The sequence below is a fragment of the Vitis riparia genome, chromosome 1, assembly GCF_004353265.1.
Source record: "Vitis riparia cultivar Riparia Gloire de Montpellier isolate 1030 chromosome 1, EGFV_Vit.rip_1.0, whole genome shotgun sequence".
Lineage (NCBI taxonomy): Eukaryota > Viridiplantae > Streptophyta > Magnoliopsida > Vitales > Vitaceae > Vitis > Vitis riparia.
In genome coordinates this window covers 1,604,704-1,627,602 of record NC_048431.1, presented here as the reverse complement: position 1 = coordinate 1,627,602, position 22,899 = coordinate 1,604,704, and the positions used below count along the sequence as shown (strand labels likewise).

The following is a 22,899-nucleotide window of genomic DNA, read 5'->3' as shown; positions in this document are numbered from 1 at the left end:
AAAAAATACATCTCACACACGTCAAATACCTTCTAGAAATAAGCTTTCAAAGTTTGAAGGAAGCTTGGTCAAACTCGTAAAATAAATAATTTAAAAATAAAAAGAAAAGATATATTTAATTAAGAGAGCAGAAGAATTGAATTTTAGAAGAAAATTTTATTTTATTAAAATAGAAAGTTTCCTAGCTCTCCGTTAACAAAAACGACGTCGTTTGCCTATCACGAAACAGATCATCATTCGCAGAATCTCCGACACAGCACAAAGTGCCTGTGACTGTGAGAGAGGCTGAAGGCGAAGCAGAAAATCCTGAAATTCTCCGACATGGGCAGGTCTCTTCTCTCCTCTACGGTCATTCCCGTGAGATTTCCACAGATACCCAAATCAATCCCGCCATTCAATCGATCAATCCACCCAATTCCGCCCACTTTCGCTCCAAATTATCAACGCATTCGCGGGTTTTCTATTCCCACAAAAACCTTTTGCACAAAGGCTGTATTATCTGAATCTCCCAATCCCAAACGCTACCCAAAAATGGGTTCAGATTCTGTTGGCCCAATTCCGCCTTCTGAGCTCATCCAAGTGGTCGAACATGCTGCCAACACCGGTGCTCAGGTTTGGCACATTCCCAGGTCTCCTTGTTTGGTAGCTGAGAAAACCAAGGAAAAGAAGTATTTCATAATTTTGGTTTCGTTTCAGGTTGTGATGGAAGCTGTTAATAAGCCTCGGAATGTTACCTATAAAGGGCTCACCGACTTGGTGACTGAGTGAGGAAACTTTCAATGCTCTCTTACTTGCATGATTTCTAATTCGAAAAATGACTCATTGATAATTGATTTGGCACGGCATGTTTTTCAATAACAGCATTTTCTCTCTATATTTGTTGTATCATAAACCATGATAGAGTAGCGCACACATGTTTGAATTATACTCTTTTTTTTTTTTTTTTTTTTTTTAAAGTGTAGTTATTTTTATGCATTCTGATTTTCAAACAACATGCTTTTCTGTTGCTTAGTACTAATGTTTATTTCATATATGTGGATGAACTTATCTTATCATCTCTTCAATTTTGTTTACAGGATTGAGGTTGATTTTTGAATAGTATATTGTTGTGGTAGATTCATTCAATAAAAATAATGTTTGTAGCAATGAAACTCAGATGGGATTTTCACATTATCTATTTGGATTTACTGCAGCACAGATAAAATGAGTGAGGCTGCTATCCTAGAAGTTGTAAGAAAAAACTTTGGAGATCACCTCATTCTTGGGGAGGAGGGAGGGCTCATCGGAGATACTTCTTCTGATTATCTCTGGTGTATTGATCCTTTAGGTTTGGCACCATGAAAGCTTGACTATTTTCTTATTCTTATTTTATTTTGTTTTAAATTTTTAAATTTTTTTAGCTTTTTAATTTTAATTTTAGTTTTTTAATGGGATGGAGAGTAATGAAGGTCAGATGTTATTCATGAAGTGTTGTGGTCCTTTGGGATATATTGTTGTTTTTTAACTTACACATTTTGAAAAACCACTGAAAGTCTAATAGGAACACCCAGGGGTGAATGGGTTATTAAAAAATGTTAAATAAATATTTATATATGATAGCAAATTATTTTAACCCAATAGATATCATGGTAACCCAAATAACTAAATGGGTTATACCTAAAATCTTTAGATATATATAAATAAAGAAAACAATAATTGGTTATAGGTATAACTACCATAACTTTCAAGATAACCATCCCAACAACCTCAATAACAAACTAACCAGTCAATCAAAATGTTATCAATATCATTCTAAATATAAGTAGGAATAAAAGATATACAATGAGATACAAGATTTTTACTTGAAAAACCCTCACAAACTATGGAGAAAAAAAATCATGAGGTCTAAAACTTACTAATCTAAATCCACTATTCGAAATCAAGTTACACAGATTTACCTGATAACTTTACCTTAAAGACTTACTCTTCAGTACATACAATTTGATTCACATCTGCAACGGAGCAACTTCTTGTTGTTCTCAAGAAGTCCCTCTTTTAAGAATGAGAGGTCTCTCAAATGATCTCAATTCAATCTCTCACCAATCTCCAAAATCTCTAACCCTTTTGAGAATTTATAGGCAAAAATCCAAAGAGTTTCGGTATCTTAAGTTTCCAAAATAAAGTTTGAGTGAAATTAATCCAAAATCCATTTTTAAACTTGGCAGAATAGTCATGACTGCTTGAGAGGACTTATGCCACTTGAGTGGTCCGCTTGAGCAGGTTGATTGCTTGAGCGAGATTAATAGCTTGAGTGACCCCTACTTCTTTTGAAAAATCATTTTAAAATATTTTAAATAAAAAAATGATACCAAATCTTTTTATATCTCAAAAGGCCTAATATGCCACAAGTCAAGCCTCTTTAGACGTATTTGTGACTTGCCGGTTGGACGAACTATCTAAAAAGGCTTCTATGGCCAAACATAAAAAGGGATAAAATTGCCAACATATAAACAAGATTCAATGTCCTAACTGCTCTCAATCTGGTTAAAAAATAAAAAATTATATTTTTTGGTCTATAATATTGTTAACATGAAAATTGGTGCAAACTTATTGTGATTCAGTCTTATGTTTAAACAGTGGAATATTTATTTATTTTATTAAGTGAATATGTGATTAATTGAGAGAGATTTTTTTATTTAAAATATTGGGAAAGGGAGTTGGGGTTCTTCTAAAAGAAAAATGTGTTTGGGCACTGAAGTTGAGGCTGGAGAAGTTATTCATTGAGAATGTTTTTTCTTTATGGTTATGCTTTGTGAAAATGTTTGACACAAATTGACATTTAAACCAGAAGACCTCATCTTCCAGCTGATATGCAGATCTTCTTATCTTTCCTTATTGTTTAGTATACTGTCAAAATTGATTTCTTGTGCATCCTAACATAAATGCAGCCTAATGTATCTATATAAAGACTTAGGGTAAGCAAGTTGGGGTTCTTAAATGGAAAAGTGTTTCAGTAATTTGCTTGTCTTAATAAAGATGAAGTAATTGCTACTAGAGAATGTTTTCTTTTCATGATTGTGCCTTGTTGTAATATGCTCTTTTGCTAAGGTATTTAATTGCAACAACCTGAAAGAATATCTGCACTCATAATTTTGTTCTTATAATTTTTTATTAAATTATAATATCGAACTATTCAAGTTTTCAATAACCACTAAGTTATTTGTAAAGAAATTAGCACACTATCATTATTTGAAGTGTACATGATGCGCTTTTTGCTTATCTTTGTGCTGTACATGATGTACTGTTTGCTACCAGTATTTGAAGTGAACTCACAGGCACTCTTTCTAGAAAGTTTCTTCAGATTGCAATGTGTATGTGCAGACATGTGCTTCATTGTTACCTTGCACTTCTTTGTGTTTACTTTTAATAATATTAGCTTTTTTGAGGCTAAAGCTATCTGAATATGCCTGCATAGATGGAACAACAAATTTTGCACACTGCTATCCTAGCTTTGCAGTTTCTGTGGGAGTTCTGTTTCGAGGCAAACCAGCTGCTGCTGCTGTGGTATTTGATCACAACTTAAATTTTATTTTGCCAGTGTTCGCATTCTGTATCAGTCTGTCAGATGGTGAAGTTAATACGTTCACAATTGCTATGGAAGAGTTAATATGTTCATAATCTTGTGAGGCTTTGAACCATCTTTTGATGTTTTCCAAGGTAGTGAACAATTTCTAAGCACACAGTGGGGCCATTATAAGCATGCCCAGATTACTGAAAATCTATATTACCAAGTAACATTTAGTTTCATTTGTAAGCTGATTGACTTCCTCCTTTTCATTTTTAGATAAGAAACCATACTTGTGATTGTATTAAAGATAGAAGGATACACACAAGGACAAAAGTTCCTTCAGACATTTTCTCTAATTATTATTATCAAAGGTAGGACTACCATTGCCACTGATTGAACTGAGCCCAGGTGACCATTATACCCTTTTCCTAAGTAATAAATAACCTTCTTTTTTTTAAAAAATTTTCTAAAATAATAATTAGAAGTATTTTATAATTAATATCATTACCTACTGTGTTAACCTGTTTGCTTCTCTCTCTTTCTCTCATTCTATAAAGGGCGTTTAGCACCTATCTTGTATATCTATCCTCTTTCACTAGTCCCCTCAAGGCTGACCTTACTTCAATGACTCCCCCTTAGAACAAGATGATCATATGGTTTGTTTAAGGTAAAATGTGAATGATAGCTTAGCATAAGATAGAAGTGAAGATGATAATATAGTTTGTGGTTATAGGTGGAGTTTGTTGGGGGCCCCATGTGTTGGAATACCCGTATATTTTCTGCAACCACTGGTAATGAGGTTCTATCTGATGAATTATATCTTATGCATATTTTGTATTCAAATTATGAAATTAAAGTTGGAAATGTAATCCTCACTGTTTATTTATTTTTAGGTGGGGGAGCATTTTGTAACGGGCAAAAGATTCATGCAAGCCAAACAGATCTGGTGAGTCATCATTATATTTAATTGAAGCACATATCAACTAAATGCTTTCATTTTCATGGCTGGCTATTGTTACACATTCTCTGATTTTGCTTGCAACTGGAATAAAGATTGTCTGGATGATGATTTTTTATGTTTTATTGTGATTAACATGGTAAGAGTGACTGATTGAAATGTCCCTTGTCTTTGTTTTAGGTAGAGCAATCTCTTCTAGTGACTGGGTTTGGTTATGAGCATGATGACGCATGGGCTACCAACATAGATTTGTTTAAAGAGTTTACTGATGTCAGCAGGGTACTAACCCTTTCTTTCTTTATTATTATTTCTTTCATTTCTCTTTTTAAAATAAGAAGCTATTCTTCTCCTAGTATCATAACTCAAGTCTGCTCTCTTTCTCTCATTTTCATTTTTTTTTTTTGTCATTGTAATGTGTAGGGTGTGCGCAGGCTTGGTGCCGCTGCAGTGGACATGTGCCATGTTGCTCTTGGGATTGTAGAAGCGTATTGGGAATACCGTCTAAAACCATGGGATATGGCTGCTGGCGTTTTGGTACTTTTTTTTTTTTTTTCCAAAGACCTCTATTCTGATTTTATACTTAACAATGGTCAATAAGGATGGTAAGAGGGTAGGTTCAGGATGGAGTGACCCTACTCAAGAAAGGTAAACCCCTTCCTGGACCTGACATTCCTCCAAGTTTGGTCGGACATAGGCAGGGCACGGCCTGTAGAGCACTCGAAGTTAAGCTTTATATAGAGATTTCATTTTACTGTTGTCCAATGCCATCTCAGATTCAATGACATGGCTTCAGTTTTGTCTTGGGGACCAAACTACATCCATACATTGTTTTGTTTGTTTATTTGCCTAAACCAGAAGATTCCTTTCTCCACAGTTTGCAGTATGGGGGAAGTTGGGCAGTCAAATGTTAGGAACTTCAACTCTCATTTTTTATGCTTGAACAACAGTCCTCAGGTGCTATAATATTATAATATAAACCCAAAATTTAGATTCTGTCATAGCGGATCACAAATAATTCTATGTATTTTTGGAAGGATTTCTCATCCTTCACTTGTACTTAAAAATTTAATTCAATAATTTGTTTACCCTTTATCACCAAAACCAAAAAAAAAATAACGGCATCAGGCGGATCTTCAAAATATATAGGAGTAGGAGGGAATCAGGCATATCAGACCCTACTCTTCCTAGAAATCAATGCAATTATGCAACATGAGGTTTTAACCTCATTAATGATATACCATGCACATCCATATAGGGCAGGCAGGAGTAGGTTGCTGGATCCATCTCACTTCATCTCATATTACTGGTGCTCCAAATAATGCAATTTCCAAATTGCAAATGGTGCTGTTGCAATTTTGAACTATAGGCAAGGCCCAAAAAAATTGTCAGCCCTCTTGTTGTTTGTGGAATTGCTTGATTATGCTTTTTTTTTTTTTGTCCAAAATCTCAGCTTTATTTGGTTCAGAAGGTCAACAATCCTTACTGGAATGATTTTGCAGAAAGATGAGCTTGATTATACTGGCTAATGTTTCTGTCCAGTTTGATAAAAATCTATCTTTTAACTGCCTTAATGAAGGAATTTGAAGTAAAACTCAATCTTCTTTGCCATTACTTGGGAAAGGCTATAAAAACATTTCCTAAACAGATCTTTGTTCAAGAGTGGTTTTTTTTTTTTTTTTTGGTTATTTCACACCTTGACTTCTAACTCATGATACTTTTGAGGCATGAGAACTATTGAATATGACTTATAGTATTGCAAATTTATATTTCAGTTTGAATTAAAATCTGTTTTGTTCCCTTTTTAAGCAGATAGTTGAAGAGGCTGGTGGGACAGTTACCTGCATGGATGGTGGCAAATTTTGTGTATTTGACAGATCTGTTTTGGTATCCAATGGTGTGTTGCACTCAAAGGTTAGTATTGTTCCATGTTTTTTCTTTTCCACAAACTTGATTTAGATCCTTGTTTTTGAACCTTGTTAGATGTTGGTCAAGTCATTCATATTTGATGGTGCTAGTAGTGGTGGTATGAGGCAGATTAATGCCCACAGTGATAATCTATATCTCAAATCACGACTAGCAAGCTTGATGATGGCAACTATCTTGCTTGCCTCCATTCAGCACATTTTTTTTTAATTGAGCATAGAGGATGGCTTCCCTTGAGAGAAACTTGAATGCAATGTTTTTTGTTCTAGTTCCCAATAAGTGCAAACGTGGAGGACATCAAGGATTTTTAGCCAATTAAATTGGTTGGAACACACTTTTGGCAAAATTATTGCCTAATAGACTGAGAAAAGTCATTAAGGTGGTATTTGACACCTAGAATGCTTTTGTTCAAGGGAGGTAGATCCTTGATGCAGTTCTTATTCTACTAAGGCTATTCCTCTATATTGAAGAGCTTGAAACCAGGTGTTGTTTGTAAGTTGGATATTGAGAAAGCCTACTGCCATGTTAATTAGGATTTCTTGTTGTCAGTCACGAAAATCATGTGGTTCAGGCAGAAATGGATGGTGAGGATCAAGTTCTGCAGTTCTGCAGCTCTGCTGTAGTCAAGTTCTTTGTGCTGGTTAACAGGGCACCGATTGGTTTTTTTTCCTGAGCTTCAGTGATCTGAGGTAGCCCTTTATTTCTCTATTTTTTGTGCTAGTTGTGGAGACTTTGAGCTGTATTTTCTTTCAGACTATGAAGCTGACTTCTTTAGAGGTTTCAAGATTGGAGGAAGAGATGGAGAAGGGGAATGGATTTTGTTTTTTTGATGACTCCCTCCTTTTTTATGATGTTGATGGTGAAAGCTGTTGAATATGAGGTGGATTCTCTTCTACTTTGATTGACCTTGGGTCTTAAAACTGATCTAGAGGAAAGTGGGCTTATTTTGATGGGGAATGTGGCAAATTTGGAGCTACCAGCTGCAATTCTTGGTGTGGGGTGGGGAAGTTGCCTTCTTCTCACTTAGGTTTACTGTCCAGTGCCTTGGAAAGCAAATAGAAAAGGATGGAAAGCCTTCGAGTGATGCATTTTCTGGGAGATGATGCTTAGTTTGAGTCTTGGTCTGATATGTGGTAGGGGAGCACTTGTTAAAGGATTCCTTTCCAGTTCTAGCTGGTATTATTTCTTTTATAAAGCTTGGGTTGCTGACTTCTGAGATGGGGTGGGTGGTCAAGGTCATTTGTCCTTTCATTTTCAGAAAGGGTTCTAGAAGTAAGGAGTTGGGGATGGTGCATTTCCAATCAGTTGCTCTGAAGGAAGGAGCCAATAAGTTGGGGGTGGAGATTAAGAAAGAATTGTAACTGCTTGGCCAAATCATTCGACCACTCTTTAAGCCAAGGGCCCTAGGTTCTTTTCTTGGCCAACGAGGTTTGGGTTTCTATGGCACCATCTAAGTCTTCTTGGGTGATATGTTCTCTTCATCTTCAGAAAGGCTTCTTGAGACAAGGAGTTGGGGTTGGCATGCATCCAATGTGTTGCTGTGAACAGATGATGTTCTGATAAGTTGGGGATGGAGAGTAGGAAAGAATTGTAATTTCTCAGTTAAACCATTTTACCACTCCTTGAACCCGAGGGTGCTATGTTCTTTTCTTGCCAAGCAGATTTAGGTTTCCATGGCCCTATCTAAGTCTTTCTTTTTTTTTTTTTTTATGTCGACTTAACTTGTTAGAAGGGTTGGTCTTTAGTTAGTTGGTGCTACCTCGGTAAGCAGCAGGAGTTTGCTAATCATGTTCTCATTTGTTATGGAATGACGCATATTTGTGGATTTTCTGTTTTCTTTGTTTTGGATTTCTTAGGTGCTTCTCCGATTACTCAAGGAGGTATTGTAAGGTTTGCATGGGAGGTCCTTGTGAAGGAGTTGAAAAAGGCTTGAAGCTTGCACTTCTTTGCTTGTTATGCTAAATTTGGAGAGAGTGAAATACAAGATTTTTTTGTGGGGTGGAGATTTCAAAAGTGATGGTAAAGGACTTCATCATGGATACTCTTGGTCTGGTCTCTTTTTTTTCTTTTCTTTTTTGATCTGTCTTTGGTTCCTTATTTAGTTTCAACTGGTATGAAGGATTAAGGCATTGTTTATCCTTTCATTTGGCCTTTTTTTCCCTGTTCATGTTCTATTTACCGCCTTTGGTGCTCCATGTATACATCTTCTGACTTTGGTTGCACCCCCTTTTTTGTTAAGCACCATTTAATGAAATTGCGTATCAAAAAAAAAAAAGGGTTATTATATGGTGAGATTGAGGAACCTGTCCCCCTCTGATCCTGGTTATGCTAAGTGGAAGTTTTGAGAATTTCATGTGGATTTCAGGCTCCTCCATTCTACAACCTGAAATAAGCAAAAGATAAGAATTATTAATGCTGTAAAGAAGTTTTGGGATGCTGGTGCCAAATTATCTGAAGAGAATATGCTGAGATTTTTGAGGTGAAGAAATAGATATGGAAGGCAACATGGAAAGATAAGAATTTAGCTACCTTTGCTACCTTGTGGAGTCTCTAGGAGGAGCAACTCCATTATCAGCCATTCTAAGATGATTGTTCAGCGGATGCCTAGGAGTTTAAGAAAAAGAACTAGAAATCTTTGAGTCCCTGTCTTTACAGTCTGAATATGAACTCCATGGTTATATTGAATAATTTCCTTCCCTCTGAACAATGTTAGAATGGCAACGATGTGTTTCTCTATTTCCTATCTGGTCTGACATGTATTTTCCATATTCATCTTCATTCCTTATTTTCAGTATTTCCAGTATAGGAATGAGCTTGGAAATGTTGGGATTCTTATTCATTATCAATCAGTGCCAAAACTGATATTGAAACTGATTAGTAGAACCTAAACTGGAGGCTCATAATCTAGATTAAAACCATAATCCTTGCTCATGAATGATTCTAAAGACTACTATTTTATTTTTTTTGAAATTCTTTAAATGGTTAAAAGTAGTTCCAGGCAACCTAATTTTTTCCAGTCCAAGAGGTTGAGGCTTGTGGATTTTGGGACCATCTATTAAGTAAATATATAAAAGAACATGCTATGACTGAATTGTAGTTAGAATTGCCCATCAAGAAAATATGAGAAAAGAGAAGAGTCAAATATTTTTCCCTCGATGTTATCCAAATTGCATAATGTTTTAATGCTTGTGATGTTCAGCTTTTGGAGAGAATTGGTCCTGCGACAGAAAAACTGAAGAAGAAAGGGATTGATTTCTCATTGTGGTACAAGCCAGAAAATTACAACACAGACTTTTGAATTCCTAGGAAGTCTGCTTTCTTTGCTGGTTGTATGAGAAAGATCTCCTTGGCAATCAGGTAACTCTTTTTTTCATCCTGTGATGCCCTTAATTGTTGGTCTTTTCATCCTTACTAGACAATTATGGTTTTTTTTTTTTTCACCAACAGAGTTGACAATGATTTTATTGAAAATACAGTCATTTCAATTTTTAGAGCAAGAGAAAAAATGCAACCTTGGTATCCTTTTTTAAATCAAGTATATCATTTTCTTGTTGAAAATTAGAGATGAAGCATGCTAAGGAAGGGCTTGCTTGTCCTGCTAAAGAGGCCAAGGGCAAGGCTAAGTACAATTATGATAAAGGGGAGGTGTTGATGCTATTTGGCTGTTATGATGCTGATAAATGTGGAGAAGAAGATGATATCTGTACTTAGCATTGTTTCCTGACACTAGGGGTTATGTAATGGTATTCAGATCTGTCCATTATGATGGATGTCTTATGTCTAGCACTTTTACTAACCCCATGGTACTTTGAAGTGGACAAAGAACATATGAAACATTAGGGGGAACTCCTTCCTTCCAAACATGGAATCCCTTATCTCTTAGAGAACCAAGAGACCTTGTTTGAACTTTCCCATTAAAATATAAAAAATCCTCGGTGGACTGAGTTTATTATTCACCACATGTTTTCTGAGTACTTCTATGGCAAAATCAATAGAAAAGTCAAAACACAACCTAATAGATTGGACATTAGATAGATATTGTTGAACATTTTTAAGCTTAATTCTTTGGTTGAATGATAATACCTTTGACGACAAGTCCTCTCTTCCGGGGTTTCGTAAAGAAGAAATGATGACCAACAACTTGAATGTGGGATCATGTAAAACAAGTGATCATGGGTTGGGGTTGATAAAGTGGGTTGGCAGCATTGTTACAAACTTCTACGTGAGAATCACAATACTAGTTGGATAACTAGAGTGGGGCAAAAAGTAAATATCCTTAACTAAAAACGCAAAGATAGGTTAAGCCAGTGCCAGAAATGATGATCTTCTGGCTAAGTCATTGAAAGATTCCTTGCGAACAACATGAAGCAGTTGTTGAACTGCTTTTCCATCCAAAATTTCTGCACTAACAAAAAAAAAAAAATTATTACAATGTTAATAACCTTGTTGTAAATCTTTTTTATTAGACTGGTTTTGCAGCATATAATATGCATTGTTAATGAAAATCTTTAGTCTATGGAGCTGGGTTGGGGGACTCGCCATCCACTTTTCATTTAAAAGCACTCCAGCATAGAGCTGATTATACAGCTTTTCCAAGGAGGATACGTCGACTGTTTGAGTCTGCATCTTTCATAATTGCTGCATAGTTATGTGGAAGCTTTTTTGCTTGCATACTTGTTTTGTGTAAAGTCTTTCTTTTCAGCTCTTTCAAAGCCCTTGATTTCGAGCCTGCCCTTCCTCATCCATTTCATTTGGAACTCTGAAGCCTCATCTAAGGTTAAAACCTTTGCATGGCAAGTGGTGAATAAGAACATCAACACCAATGGTTTGCTGCAGTTGAGGAGGTCTTTTGAGATCATTATTGTGCATAAAGAGTTGGGAATCAATTGATCACCTATTTTTACATTGCCTAGTGGAACTGTGACTATGAGCCTACTTGCATTGCTAAGATAAATTGGGCTCCCTTCAAGAGTGACAGATATATTGTTTATATCTTTTAAAAGGTTAGGGGATACTCCTAGAGGAAGGGTAGTTTGAGGATCAATGGAGGACCCTAGAATCTATTTGAGATCTGATACATTTCTATTCATCCTTTTGGGCTTCTCCCTTTTCAACTTTCGAGGGCACTCCATTGGATATTCTACAGCATGATTGGAATATGGTTTGTAGGTCAAAGAGGGTAAGTTTTTAGATGCTCTCAGTATATACTCCACCTCCATTTGTTTGATTAAATTAAACTTCGATGGGTGTGCTCTAGGCCACCTAGGTTAGTTGGGAATTGGAGGTGTAATTAGGGATCACCTTGGTATAGCATTGAGAGCTTTCTTCAAATTGGCAAGGATGAGTTGGCCATTGAGGCAAATATCTTAGACCTTTTGGTGGGTTTATTACAAGCCAAGGTTTTGGATCTTTCTACTTGTTTGGTGGAGGGATGTTCTGCCATAGTGATCTCATGGTTGTGTTTGTTAGAGAGAGATCCTTGGAAATACAGTATGTGGGTCCATCAATTCCTAGATCTGGCTAGCAGCTTAGGTTTTTCCTTCTCTTGGTCTCCTCATTCAACTATCACGATTGCTGATTGTTTAGCTAAATGTGCAGCCAAACAAATGGTTTCTTTTGTAAGGGATTTTTTACTCCTTGAGTTGTACACTGTTGCATATTTTGTGCATGTCTTTGTCTCATACTAGTTCAATATAACAAACTTAGGTTTTCTCTTTTGATCATCCTTTATATTTTGGAAGAATTTCTTGTATCTAAAATTAATGTGAATGAATAGTTAGTTTCTGATTAAAAAAAAGTACTATGTATTTCCTATTAAAATATGAAACATTCTCAGTGGACTGAGTTTGTTATTCACCACATTTTTTCTGAGCACTTCTATGGCAAAATCAATAGAAAACTGAAAAAAAAAGGAAGAAAAAGAAATGTTTGGAAATTAGATAAAAATTTCTGGACAGTTTAAACTTAATTTTTTGGTTGAATGATAACACCTTTTACAACGAGTCCACTTTTCCAATCCCCACCTTCGTATTCAAACAGAGAGAACTCAATCTCTCCAATGTTTTCTGCTGATGTCTGGAATTGCCCTACTGGGATTTCTATCCATTGTCCCTTTGGCTTTTCCCTTAAATTTTCTTTATGTTCTTGTGTGTTTCCATCTGGGAGAGCAAGTTTGAGGTTCACTGGGACTCCCCATCCATAGGCAGGATCCTTCATCATCACCACAAATGCAACCTTGTACATAATTCCAGGTGAGAGCTTTGCTGTCTCAAATTTTCCATGCACTTCGAGCCAGCAAACATTTATAAGTTCAGCTACATCAACAAACACATCACTGCAAAGCAAGAATCATGAATTGCATCAAACAGACTACTCAAAAAATATGGGGGTTCTAGCTGCCCAACCAGTGAAATAGCCAGGCTGTTTTGTAGGCCTCAGCTTGTCGAAATGGAACCTTCTAGCTTAGGTGGTTACAGTTGTGAACTTTCTTTAGGTTACCTTGTTTCCTTTATCTTAAGCCAGTGCCAGTAACGAGAATCTTCAGCCCAAGTGATTGAGAGATTCCTTGCAAAAATCATGAAGCAGTTGTTGAACTTCTTTTCCATCCAAAATTTCTGCACTAATAGGAAAAAGTTGTTATAATGACTTTGTGAGAACTTTTTTGGTTTAACTGATTTTGGAGATATTATAGGTCATAGTTCATGACAATTTTTAGCCTATCAAGCTGGGTTGGGGACTTACCTTCCTATTCCCATTTAAAAGCACTCCAGCATAGAGCTGATCATTCAGCTTTTCGATGGAGGACTCATTGATTGGCGAGTCTGCATCTTTCATAATGGCTGCATAGTTGTGTGGGAGCTGTTTTGCTTGAATTGTCTCCTTTGCCTTTGTATTGATGTCAAGGGTCTGTGACAGAGTCTCGCCAGGTTTTTCACTTAGCTGTGAACTCTCATCTTGTGACCAACTTGATCCCATCTCCTAATGATATTCATGTCTTCCATGAAACACTCTTCTTATAGCACACAACCTTTAAATGTGATTTATTAATCTAAACCTTTATGTATAGAATATAGTTTTAGCATACAGTCAAATAATATAATTCATGATGTTGGGTACTGCATGTGGATGTGGAATGTAATTGTCCCTAATAAGTGATTGTCCATCATCCTAAAATTCCTTTTTCCTACATGTCAGAAAGTTATATTCTGTGATAATGGGCATCAATTCATCTGGATTTTATTCCATTCATCACTCAGAAGAGATTTTTTTTTTTTTTTTTGATAAAGCATCTATTATCTCTTTTATCATAATCGACAAAATGCATGAATGTCTTGGGTTCTTTTGTGTAGGGGAAAGATAGATGCTTAGGACCACTATAGTGAATGCTAGATATTGTGCTTTCGGTTTTGGATGGTACTTGTGATTATTTTATTTTTATATTCAATTCTCATGATATATATCATTGACAAAGCTGATGGATTATTCGAATTGGTCCTTCCATTGAATGGTTTGGACTATGATTCTTCATAAATAAGAAAAATTGACACATCTTTTGAATTACTTTTCTAATATATTAATGCCCTGTAATTTGATTCTTTAGAAATAAGAGATATTTATATATTTTGGCTCCATTCAAAGAGGAAAGGGAGGATAAGGGGAGATCAGCATTTTGATTGGTATAAAGAGAAAGGAAAGGAGATTGCACTCTGGTTTTTTTCATTTGATTTATATAGGTATTCAGATTTTAGGACAAGGACAACAACTAATTTTCCTTTACCATAAATTTATAATGATATTTGTCAAACTCAACAATGCTTCATGCTAACTATTTGGAATATTAGTTAACTGCATTACTTTTTCCACTATTCTGCATGACTTTTTCTTGTATTTTGCTCTTGTTTCCATTTGATTTGTTTTGTTGGTATTCCAAAATCAAAGAATATTAGATCTTCATGTAGGAACCCTTGAGAGTCCTAGTGGTGCTAGCTTTCTCGCTCTATCAGCTAAGTATTCTCCTTTTCTTGCTTTTAGTGTCTCGAATATGTCTTTGCTAGACTCTTGGGTTATCAACTCGAGACTTACAGATCATATGACTCATTCTTCACAAAAGTTTAGTACCTATAGCCTATCCTAGTAATAAAAAAAATAGCCATTGTTGATGACTTTTTAGCCACCAAGATTAATCAAAGAGAAGTTCACTTGAATTAATACATAGCTTTGAAAAATGTGCTACATGTACCTAAGCTTTCCACCAATCTTGTTTCCATTCGTCAACTTACCAAAGAATTGAATTATCATATGATTTTTATCCCTCTCATTGTGTATTTTAGAAATAAGGTACGAGAAAGATGATTGGATATGTTAGGGAAAAGTATGGACTTTATTATTTTGAGTTGTCGTTTGGTTAAGATAGGACCAAGAAACAGGTACCCTTATCATTCCTTTTTGAAATCCCATCCACAATAAAAGATAAGATTTGACTTCATCATCATTATCTTGGACGTCCGTCGTTTGACATTCTTAAAATTATGTTTCCTTTGTTGTTCAAAGGAATTGATGTAGAAAAATTATATCGTGATGTTTGTGAACTTGCAAAGCATCGTCATGTTTCTTTTCCAATAAGTAATAAAAGAGTTTCAATTCCTTTTGTGTTAGTTCATAGTGATATTTAAGGTCCTTCCACAATTCTTGATATTTCAGGCTTTAGATGGTTTGTCTCATTTATAGATGATTGCACTCGAGTATCTTGGATTTTTTTTCTCAAACAAAAATTGAATGTGAGTACTAAATTTTCCAATTTTCACAAAATAGTCAAAACTCAATTTGGAGTGGGAATTAAGAAGTTTAGGTCTGATAATGCAAATGATTACTTCTATCAAGTCTTATCTCCTAATTTTTTTAAAAAAAGTAATATCTATGAATCCTCTTATTTTAGTACTCCCCAACAAAATGGGGTAGTCAAAAGGAAAAAGAGTTACTTTCTTGTTGTTACAAGAGTTTTTTTTTGTTCCAGAAAAATGTTCTTAAATCTTATTAGGAGGAAGTAGTACGTACTGTTGCTCATCTTATAAACCGATTGTCATCTAGAATTTTAGGGTTCAAAAGTCCAATGGAATTTTTGTCAAATACTTCCTAATTACAACATCTATCAAACTTGTTCCACACTCATAACAAAGAGAAACTAGATCTAAGAGCAATTAAGTGTATTTTTGTGGGGTATTCATCCACTCAAAAGGGTTACAAATGTTATCATCCACTCACTTGACAATTTTATGTCTCTTCCGATGTGTCCTTTGTTGAACATGAATACTACTTCAATCATCCTTAGCTTCAGGGGAAGACATCATTCATGGAAGATACAAATACAAGAGATTTGTTCTTACTTGACTTGTTCCCATCTGTGTCTTAAACCCTCATAATTGTTATCATCCGTGTCTAAGTTTGTGTTTGGGCAATCACAAATTCTGGAACCTACAAGTCCTAATCCTAGAAGTCCACCTTCAGGGAAACATAGTTCCCAGTTCTACAAGGGCAACTTTGGTTTACTCAAGGAAGAAAGCAACCATCACTGAACCTATGCAAGTCGAAGAGTTAGAACCAACCCACTTCCTATGAGGTAAATGATCTATCTTCTCCTGAGATTTCTCCTGATTCCATTGATATTAGTGATCTAAATCCACCCATTTCAGTTAGAAAAGGTACAAGAACATGTATTCAACACCCTTTATATCCACTTTCCCATTTTGTGTCCTGTGACAGATTATTATCATCTTGTAGAAATTTTCTTACCAGCCTAAACACCATAGCCATACCTAAGACTTTATCTAAGGCACTAAATAGTAAAGAACGGAAACAAGCCATGAGGGCCAAGATGGAAGCACTTGAAAAGAATGGGACTTGGGATGTGGTTGAGTTACCAAGAGAGAAGAGTCTAGAAGGGTGCAAGTAGGTGTTCATAGTAAAGTACAAGATGGATGGTTCTCTTGATAGATACAAAGCCATACTTGTTGCTAAAGGTTATATTCAAATATATGGAGTAGAATTACCAAGAGACTTTCGCACCAGTAGCCAAGATGAACATTGTGAGAGTTTTACTCTCTTTGGCTACTCAATTTGATTGAGACTTACAACAGTTTGATGTGAAAAATGCATTCCTATATGGAGAGCTCAAAGAGGAAATTTATATGGATCTTCGATTTAGTTTTAATATGCACTTGAAAGAAAAAAAAGGTATGTAAATTGAAAAAAGCTTTGTATGGGCTAAAACAATCTCCACAAGCTCGGTTTGAAAGATTTGCCAAAGTCATGATAATTGTTAGCTACAAACAAAGCCACGACGACCACACCTTATTTGTTAAATAATCGACCTCAAGGGGAGTAACTACCCTATTAGTTTATGTGAATGATATGAATAGAGACTGAAAATCATCTTGAAGAAAGAAAAGCGTTGAAGTGATGCTTAGCAAAAGAGTTTGAAATAAAGAAGCTTGGAAGACTAAAGTATTTCTTAGGAACTGAAGTGATTCACTCAAATAAGGGAATTTTTGTCTCCCAACAGAAGTATGTTCTTGACTTATTGCAGAAGAAAGGAAAAATAGGATGTCAACACACCTATTGATCTAAATCACAAGCTTGGAGAAGCAAGTGAGGATGCAACCATAGAAAAAGTTGTTGATCGAAGGTCTACTACAGGATATTACACTTTTCTTAGAGGGAACTTGGTAACTTGGAGGAGTAAGAAACAAAATATTGTTGCAAGATCTAGTGAAAAAGCAGAGTTTCATGCGATGGCCCAAATCTATGAGTTGCTTTGGCTCAAGATTATCTTGGAGGACTTGAAGATTAAGTGGGAAACACCAATGAGACTTTATTGCGACAATAAGTCTGTCATCAACATTGCACATAACTTGATACAACATGATAGAACCAAGCATGTGGAAGTAGACAAACATTTTATTAAGGAGAAGTTGGATAGTGGCTTAATCTACACACCATATGTCTCCACTAGAGGTCAATTAGTTGATATCTTAACGAAAAGATCAGCCAGTGCTCAGTTTCAAGAAATCATTATCAAGTTGGGAATGAACGATATTTATTCACCAGCTTGAGGGGGAGTGTTGAAAATTATTACAGTTGTAATATATTGTTGTGTGTGTGTACAGCTATGTGAATATCCAACTGTGTATATTTGTGTATATAATCCTTTATTTGTAGGGATCTTTAATAAGGTAGTTTCCAATTCTTTCCTTATTCTTTCTTTTCTGCTGATGTATATATTTCTAGGGTTGTATACTTTTAAAATATGAATGAGAAATACAAGTTTTCTCCACACAAAAAACTCCTAATACAAACAGCCAAAGCATATATAGGGCTTTGGTTTTTTATACTGCAACAATAAAACCATACACACAACTTTATATCTATATTTTAATCATGAAAACTCATAATAATAACACAAACAGCCGAAGCATGTATAGGGCTTTGGTTCTTTATACTGCAACAATGAAACCATACAACTTTATATATATTTTAATCATGAAAACTCATAATAAGCCTAGCATGTAGATTTTAGAAGCAACTTCCAAATCTTCAACGAAAAGCCATCTCATCAACCTGATTTTGCCTTAATCTTAACTCCTCCAAGAACCATACCACCCTTCCACCAGTCACTATCAACTTCAAAGATACCAAATTCAACATTCACAGGGTCCTTTGATGCAAATGAGAATTCACCACCTGGAATTTCATGCCACACATCATGTTTCTCTCTGTAGGACTCCAATATCATAATGTTACTGTGTGTCTCTTCTCCTTTGTGTCTCACCTTGAACTTGATAGGAGCTGAATGCCAACCAAATGCATCAACCCTGAACTTGACCATATAATATATTTCATATTTTGTGTCCTCAGTGGGAGTGATATTCAGATTTCCTTTGACTTCAATCCAATTCACCTGAAGGAGTAGCATACCTTCCTTGAATCCGATCTCCCTGATAACCAAAAAATGATATCATCATGTTCAAGTAAAGATGCCTGTCATCAGAAATATATAGGAGAAATTTCTCAAAGAATGATACGATGTAATGAAAATCCTCACTGGGTATCATGATCCGTAAGATCTATCTGTTGCCAAAACCGAGTATCATTACCCCATGTGATGTCTAGAGCCTTAACAGGGACTTTAATCAATCCTGAGCAACTTTGGTCAACTGTAGAACCATCCTGTAGAATCAAATTTACTTTGTATAAATTCTTTAAGGCTCTCTGGAAATATACACACAAACTCTTGCCATAAACATGGAAATGAAACATTTCATTTTAATTTTCATGGCATTTGAACAAATCCTTCTAAAAAAACAAAATCATCAAAGAAAATGAACATGAAATCTAAAGAAAAGACTTGGACATGATGGTAAAGAAATGAAGGACAAACAGTTCAACTTACGCCTTTCCAATGTGGGCTGGAGTAACCTCCTTCTCTTTGTTCATGAGTCATCTCTTTTTTGCTCTGATCAAAATGTTACACTTGTGGTTTCAGATTTTGTTGCTACAAATCGAAGAAGCATTCCAACAGTAATTTATAGGAGTATGTCATGATCTGCACCCTGAAATTGCTTGAACATGTGTAAAGTGAAAAGAAATATCAGAATTACATGGATTGGTAACAACAAACATGCAATATAATCACCAAAGATTCCACATCTTACTTCTTCCTTACTTTTCTTTTATTCTTTTTTGTCTTTTACTTTTCTCTTTATCACTTTCTCTTTCTCCAAAGCTTGATACAGATTATGTAGTATGTGCTACAAAATCGTTCCTTTATTATTATTATCATTCCTTTTCTTTTCCAAAGTTAGAAATTCCCTACATGCAATGTTCACACTTCTGCTATTCTCACTTTTGTCAGGAAAGAAAATGGTGGCAGCATCAAATTTTTATTCTTCTAAGGTACTGTGGTAAATCTTTTTCTTTTCTATTTTGTCAGAGATAATGAAAACCTGCCGTGATACCAATTTATGCTAATGTTCTTTTTTTCTTTCCTATACGAATATGCATATTTATCTTAAACCATTGAAATCTGGGAATATTAGTTTGTATCTGTTTGGGAAGTTTTTTTCAAACAACATTAGACACAATCTGAAAAAAAAATGATATGCTTTTTGCTGTGAATAATTTGATTCAGTACTAGAAATGAAAAGTATCGGTATTGTATTGACATTATGACATTACGTATTTGCATAGCAATATCATATTCTAAAGAGACGGTATCTTCTCTTGTTGCTTTCATCTATTGTGAATGAAAATGATGTCTCTTCAAATAGACCCTCGTTAAGATGATTGCATGGGTCGATAACATTTACTATGCGACTCTGCAGTGATCTATCCCAGCTTTATTTGTGAGTGATAGAGAGATGGATAACCATACTTAACTGCAATAGCCAATAATGCGGGATGCTAGAAGGAACTGATGAGCACCATAGGCAAGTAAGAACGGTACACAATTCATCATGCCTGTATCAATCTGAAACTTTATTAAAGAAAATTCTTTGATAAAGATGAAACAAGTTGCAACCTATGACTAGGATTGTCCATCCGCTTTCCTACAGTGGTTTCACATGGAACACGTGGGCCTCAGACAAAGCCATGACTGAGGCGTTCTTTGGAGTAATCTTAGAGTGCGTTTGACAGCATTTTCATTCAGAGTGTTTTCTCTTGAAGTGTTTTTAAGAGAATCACCTGTCATATACAAGTGATTTTTCAGATTTTTAAAAATATTTCCTAAATTTTACTAAAAACCTAATTTATTTTTTTCAAATACACTTTTTAGGTTAAAAACATTTCATAAAATCACTTTCAAAGTGAGTTTTAATATAGTTACATCCCGTTTGTACTTATTACATCTTTGAATTGTATAATCTCAACAAAAACCAATTGTGAACTCTCCCTGATCCAAATAAAAAATGGTGCTTTAAATGAATAAGTTTTTCGAATTATTGTCTATTAGGTGTAACAGTATGTATGCTTTACAGGAAAGAGGACATCTATATGTTATATGTTGTGAAAACCTTGTTTATGAAAAAGAGTACATACTTCCATTTCCATGTGTAAATGGATAAGAACCTGAATAGCTCCTGCTTGTTGCAGGGAAATGATTTTTCGTGTTCTCAGGGGTCAGGAGGGTTAACGGTCTCTTTTCTTTTCTTTTCTTTTCCTCGTCCTCATCTTCTTTTAATCCCTCTTTCATTTTCCCTCTTCTTAGATCCCTTTTTATTTCTTCTTCAAGTAGGCCTTTTCTTTTCTTTTCTTTTCCTCGTTCTCATCTTCTTTCAATCCCTCTTTCATTTTCACTCTTCTTAGATCCCCTTTTATTTCTTCTTCAAGTAGGCATTTTTTGGAATTCGGATCTGTACTGAGCAGTTAATAAATTTTGAAGGAAAGAAGAGGCAAAAGCAAAGTGAAGTATGGTGGTATAGAAACCCAAGAAAGTGAACTTCATTAGCTTAATGATTTAATACATAATACATAATACAACAATATTCCAGAGGAAGAGAGTAACCAGCAACTTGTTTTATACTTTTATTTATGAAAAGTGCTCTGCAATCCAAACACCCAAAAGATGAAATCATTCCTAGAAGAAGCCACATATAGGAAAAACTGGTTGTGGTGGCAATGATTTCAGCAAATGAGAATTCGGATGAGTAGCAGCATTTTTACCCTTTTATTCAGCATCCTTAATACCTATGATATAAGCCATACTCTTGAATGTGCAAGACTGCACGCTGCACGCTGCACACTGCACACAGACACACGCACAAACACATATTAATGTTTTCTGGGTACTGCCGCGCATCACTATTTATTATTGATTTGTTCAACCGTGGCATTATGAAGTTCTAATCCTCCCTTCCACTTCCCACTCCATACTTCATATAGGCCAAAGTAAATGGTATCATTTGCATTTGAAGCATCTTTGGTAATCTCCAGGCCCTCAGGTGAGGGGAGGATATTGGTTGGCCGTGAATAGTCAGTACGCAGCGTTATTTTCGTCCACGTGTACTTTCCTTTCTTCCCAAACTTAGCCATCACACAAACGGGACAGTTATTCCATCCAAATGCATCGGATTTGAAGGATACTTGGAAGGTAATTCTGAACTTGGTTCCACTTGGTGCGCTGCTGCGTATGGGGAGACTGCCACTCACTTCAAGCAAGCATACCTGCAATAGTTCTGCAGGACCGCCGCTGGTCCTGCAAATGGTCGGTAGATGTTTAGGTTATGTGACTTGCCATATCTCTTGCAAATTCTACGATTAACTGATATCTGTTGGGAAAATTAGGAAAACCCACAAAGTCCCTTTTATAAATTAAAAAAAAAAAATCCAGTTTTGGACTTTTGAATTCACAAGTCAACGTTGGATCAGGGCTTCGACTCCAAAACTGATATTATTCAAGCAGAGAAACCCTTTTGAGGAGCTAAAAGGAAAGAAAAGTGGGTAAGCCCTAGGGGGTAAGATATAATCATATAACCCTCCTCTCTCTTACCTACCCCACCAATCAATTTCAAAAGATGAGCATCAACCAGACACAAGCAGCGATGTCTAAAACCCTAACCCACAGAGTCTTATTGCTTCTTTCTGAGTCTCAGCCTATAGTGGCCCTTAAATTCGTGACACTAACATACTTTCTTTTCAAAACCATAGTTGGACCCTAATCAGAAATAAAAAACGACCCTCACTTTTCTGGCATCTTCCAGTAGCGGGGATCTCTGCCCCAGATAACGTTCAGCTGTCTGGGATTAAACGTAGCCATCAACTTGCCATCCTTCAACTGTACAAGTGAGAGAACAGGATGGTAAAGCATAAGAGAGAGAGAGAGAGAGATGAACTTTGAGAAACCTGGGAAAACAAATATACTACCTGCAACTGGGGGGGGTCTTCTGCATCGTGATGAGGAGTTGTCGAAGACATCGAGGAAGCAAAAAATGGAGTTTGTTGACTTGAAGCCAATGGAATGATTTGGGTCTTCTATACATATGTGTGTGTAAATATATATATATATATATATATATATATATATATATATATATATATATATAGCATTATCCAAAGGCTAAAAGGGAAGACAATTTTTTTGGGTTCATGACTGCCCATCTCGAGGAATAAAAATCCAGTTGCATTTCACAAGAAAAGAAAAGAAAAAGAGGAGAAACCAGAACCCATGAATAAAAAACTAAATTGGAATTAAACTCTATCTAAAAAAATTATTTAAATTGATAAATTAAACTCAACAAATGTATTTAAACTAAAACCAAACTAATTAGAATTAAAAACAAAAACTTTATTTGACATAATTATTTAAACTAATGAATTAAGATCAATAAATGTATTTAAACTAAAAATAAATGAAAATTAAACTAGTTAGAATTAAAAATATAAATTTTATTTAATATGATTATTTAAACTAAAGAATTAA

The 22,899-nt window shown here is 35.4% G+C and overlaps 4 protein-coding genes across 7 annotated transcripts; 1 reads left to right on the top strand and 3 right to left on the bottom strand.

Annotated features, from left to right (window-relative positions):
* Nucleotides 1–219: 219 nt before the first annotated feature.
* On the top strand, nucleotides 220–19,954 carry LOC117915497 (phosphatase IMPL1, chloroplastic). 4 transcript variants are annotated; one of them, XM_034831087.1, is made up of 12 exons: nucleotides 221–612; nucleotides 697–764; nucleotides 1,194–1,327; nucleotides 3,455–3,543; nucleotides 4,281–4,338; nucleotides 4,441–4,493; nucleotides 4,686–4,784; nucleotides 4,926–5,039; nucleotides 6,312–6,416; nucleotides 9,628–9,785; nucleotides 19,336–19,376; nucleotides 19,805–19,954. In XM_034831087.1, exons 1-10 carry the CDS (start codon nucleotides 322–324, stop codon nucleotides 9,724–9,726), a joined length of 1,110 nt encoding a protein of 369 aa, XP_034686978.1. In that variant the 5' UTR covers nucleotides 221–321; the 3' UTR covers nucleotides 9,727–9,785; nucleotides 19,336–19,376; nucleotides 19,805–19,954. The 4 variants fall into 4 exon arrangements, with proteins under 4 accessions (XP_034686979.1, XP_034686978.1, XP_034686977.1 ...); XM_034831088.1 differs by lacking the exons at nucleotides 19,336–19,376; nucleotides 19,805–19,954 and adding an exon at nucleotides 9,991–10,384 and having other exon boundaries at nucleotides 220–612; XM_034831086.1 differs by lacking the exon at nucleotides 19,805–19,954 and having other exon boundaries at nucleotides 19,336–19,696.
* LOC117915534 (lectin-like) lies at nucleotides 12,236–13,672 on the bottom strand. The gene is made up of 3 exons (XM_034831105.1): nucleotides 13,170–13,672; nucleotides 12,927–13,042; nucleotides 12,236–12,762 (listed from the first exon to the last, which is right to left on the bottom strand). The coding sequence occupies exons 1-3, from the start codon at nucleotides 13,401–13,403 to the stop codon at nucleotides 12,393–12,395; spliced, it is 720 nt and encodes a 239-aa protein (XP_034686996.1). The 5' UTR covers nucleotides 13,404–13,672; the 3' UTR covers nucleotides 12,236–12,392.
* Nucleotides 17,771–19,057, bottom strand: LOC117915543 (protein PHLOEM PROTEIN 2-LIKE A5-like). The gene is made up of 3 exons (XM_034831117.1): nucleotides 18,874–19,057; nucleotides 18,526–18,650; nucleotides 17,771–18,418 (listed from the first exon to the last, which is right to left on the bottom strand). The coding sequence occupies exons 1-3, from the start codon at nucleotides 18,922–18,924 to the stop codon at nucleotides 18,037–18,039; spliced, it is 558 nt and encodes a 185-aa protein (XP_034687008.1). The 5' UTR covers nucleotides 18,925–19,057; the 3' UTR covers nucleotides 17,771–18,036.
* A 937-nt stretch (nucleotides 19,955–20,891) lies between the features above and the next one.
* Nucleotides 20,892–22,468, bottom strand: LOC117913944 (protein PHLOEM PROTEIN 2-LIKE A9-like). The gene is made up of 3 exons (XM_034829081.1): nucleotides 22,344–22,468; nucleotides 22,163–22,254; nucleotides 20,892–21,675 (listed from the first exon to the last, which is right to left on the bottom strand). The coding sequence occupies exons 1-3, from the start codon at nucleotides 22,392–22,394 to the stop codon at nucleotides 21,282–21,284; spliced, it is 537 nt and encodes a 178-aa protein (XP_034684972.1). The 5' UTR covers nucleotides 22,395–22,468; the 3' UTR covers nucleotides 20,892–21,281.
* Between the last annotated feature and the right edge of the window lie 431 nt (nucleotides 22,469–22,899).

Excerpts from the sequence above, each read along its gene's own strand:
- LOC117915497 (XM_034831087.1), top strand. The coding sequence starts at position 322 with ATGGGCAGGTCTCTTCTCTCCTCTACGGTCATTCCCGTGAGATTTCCA. Across the intron at positions 1,328-3,454 it reads CTGGTGTATTGATCCTTTAG|ATGGAACAACAAATTTTGCA; the intron begins GTTTGGCACCAT and ends ATGCCTGCATAG. Across the intron at positions 6,417-9,627 it reads ATGGTGTGTTGCACTCAAAG|CTTTTGGAGAGAATTGGTCC; the intron begins GTTAGTATTGTT and ends TGTGATGTTCAG.
- LOC117915534 (XM_034831105.1), bottom strand. The coding sequence starts at position 13,403 with ATGGGATCAAGTTGGTCACAAGATGAGAGTTCACAGCTAAGTGAAAAA. Across the intron at positions 13,043-13,169 it reads TTTTAAATGGGAATAGGAAG|AAATTTTGGATGGAAAAGAA; the intron begins GTAAGTCCCCAA and ends CTATTAGTGCAG. Across the intron at positions 12,763-12,926 it reads CTTAAGATAAAGGAAACAAG|TGATGTGTTTGTTGATGTAG; the intron begins GTAACCTAAAGA and ends CTTGCTTTGCAG.
- LOC117915543 (XM_034831117.1), bottom strand. The coding sequence starts at position 18,924 with ATGACTCATGAACAAAGAGAAGGAGGTTACTCCAGCCCACATTGGAAA. Across the intron at positions 18,651-18,873 it reads CCAGCCCACATTGGAAAGGC|GATGGTTCTACAGTTGACCA; the intron begins GTAAGTTGAACT and ends TTGATTCTACAG. Across the intron at positions 18,419-18,525 it reads CTTACGGATCATGATACCCA|GGAGATCGGATTCAAGGAAG; the intron begins GTGAGGATTTTC and ends TTTGGTTATCAG.
- LOC117913944 (XM_034829081.1), bottom strand. The coding sequence starts at position 22,394 with ATGTCTTCGACAACTCCTCATCACGATGCAGAAGACCCCCCCCAGTTG. Across the intron at positions 22,255-22,343 it reads AAGACCCCCCCCAGTTGCAG|TTGAAGGATGGCAAGTTGAT; the intron begins GTAGTATATTTG and ends TCACTTGTACAG. Across the intron at positions 21,676-22,162 it reads TACTGGAAGATGCCAGAAAA|GACCAGCGGCGGTCCTGCAG; the intron begins GTGAGGGTCGTT and ends GACCATTTGCAG.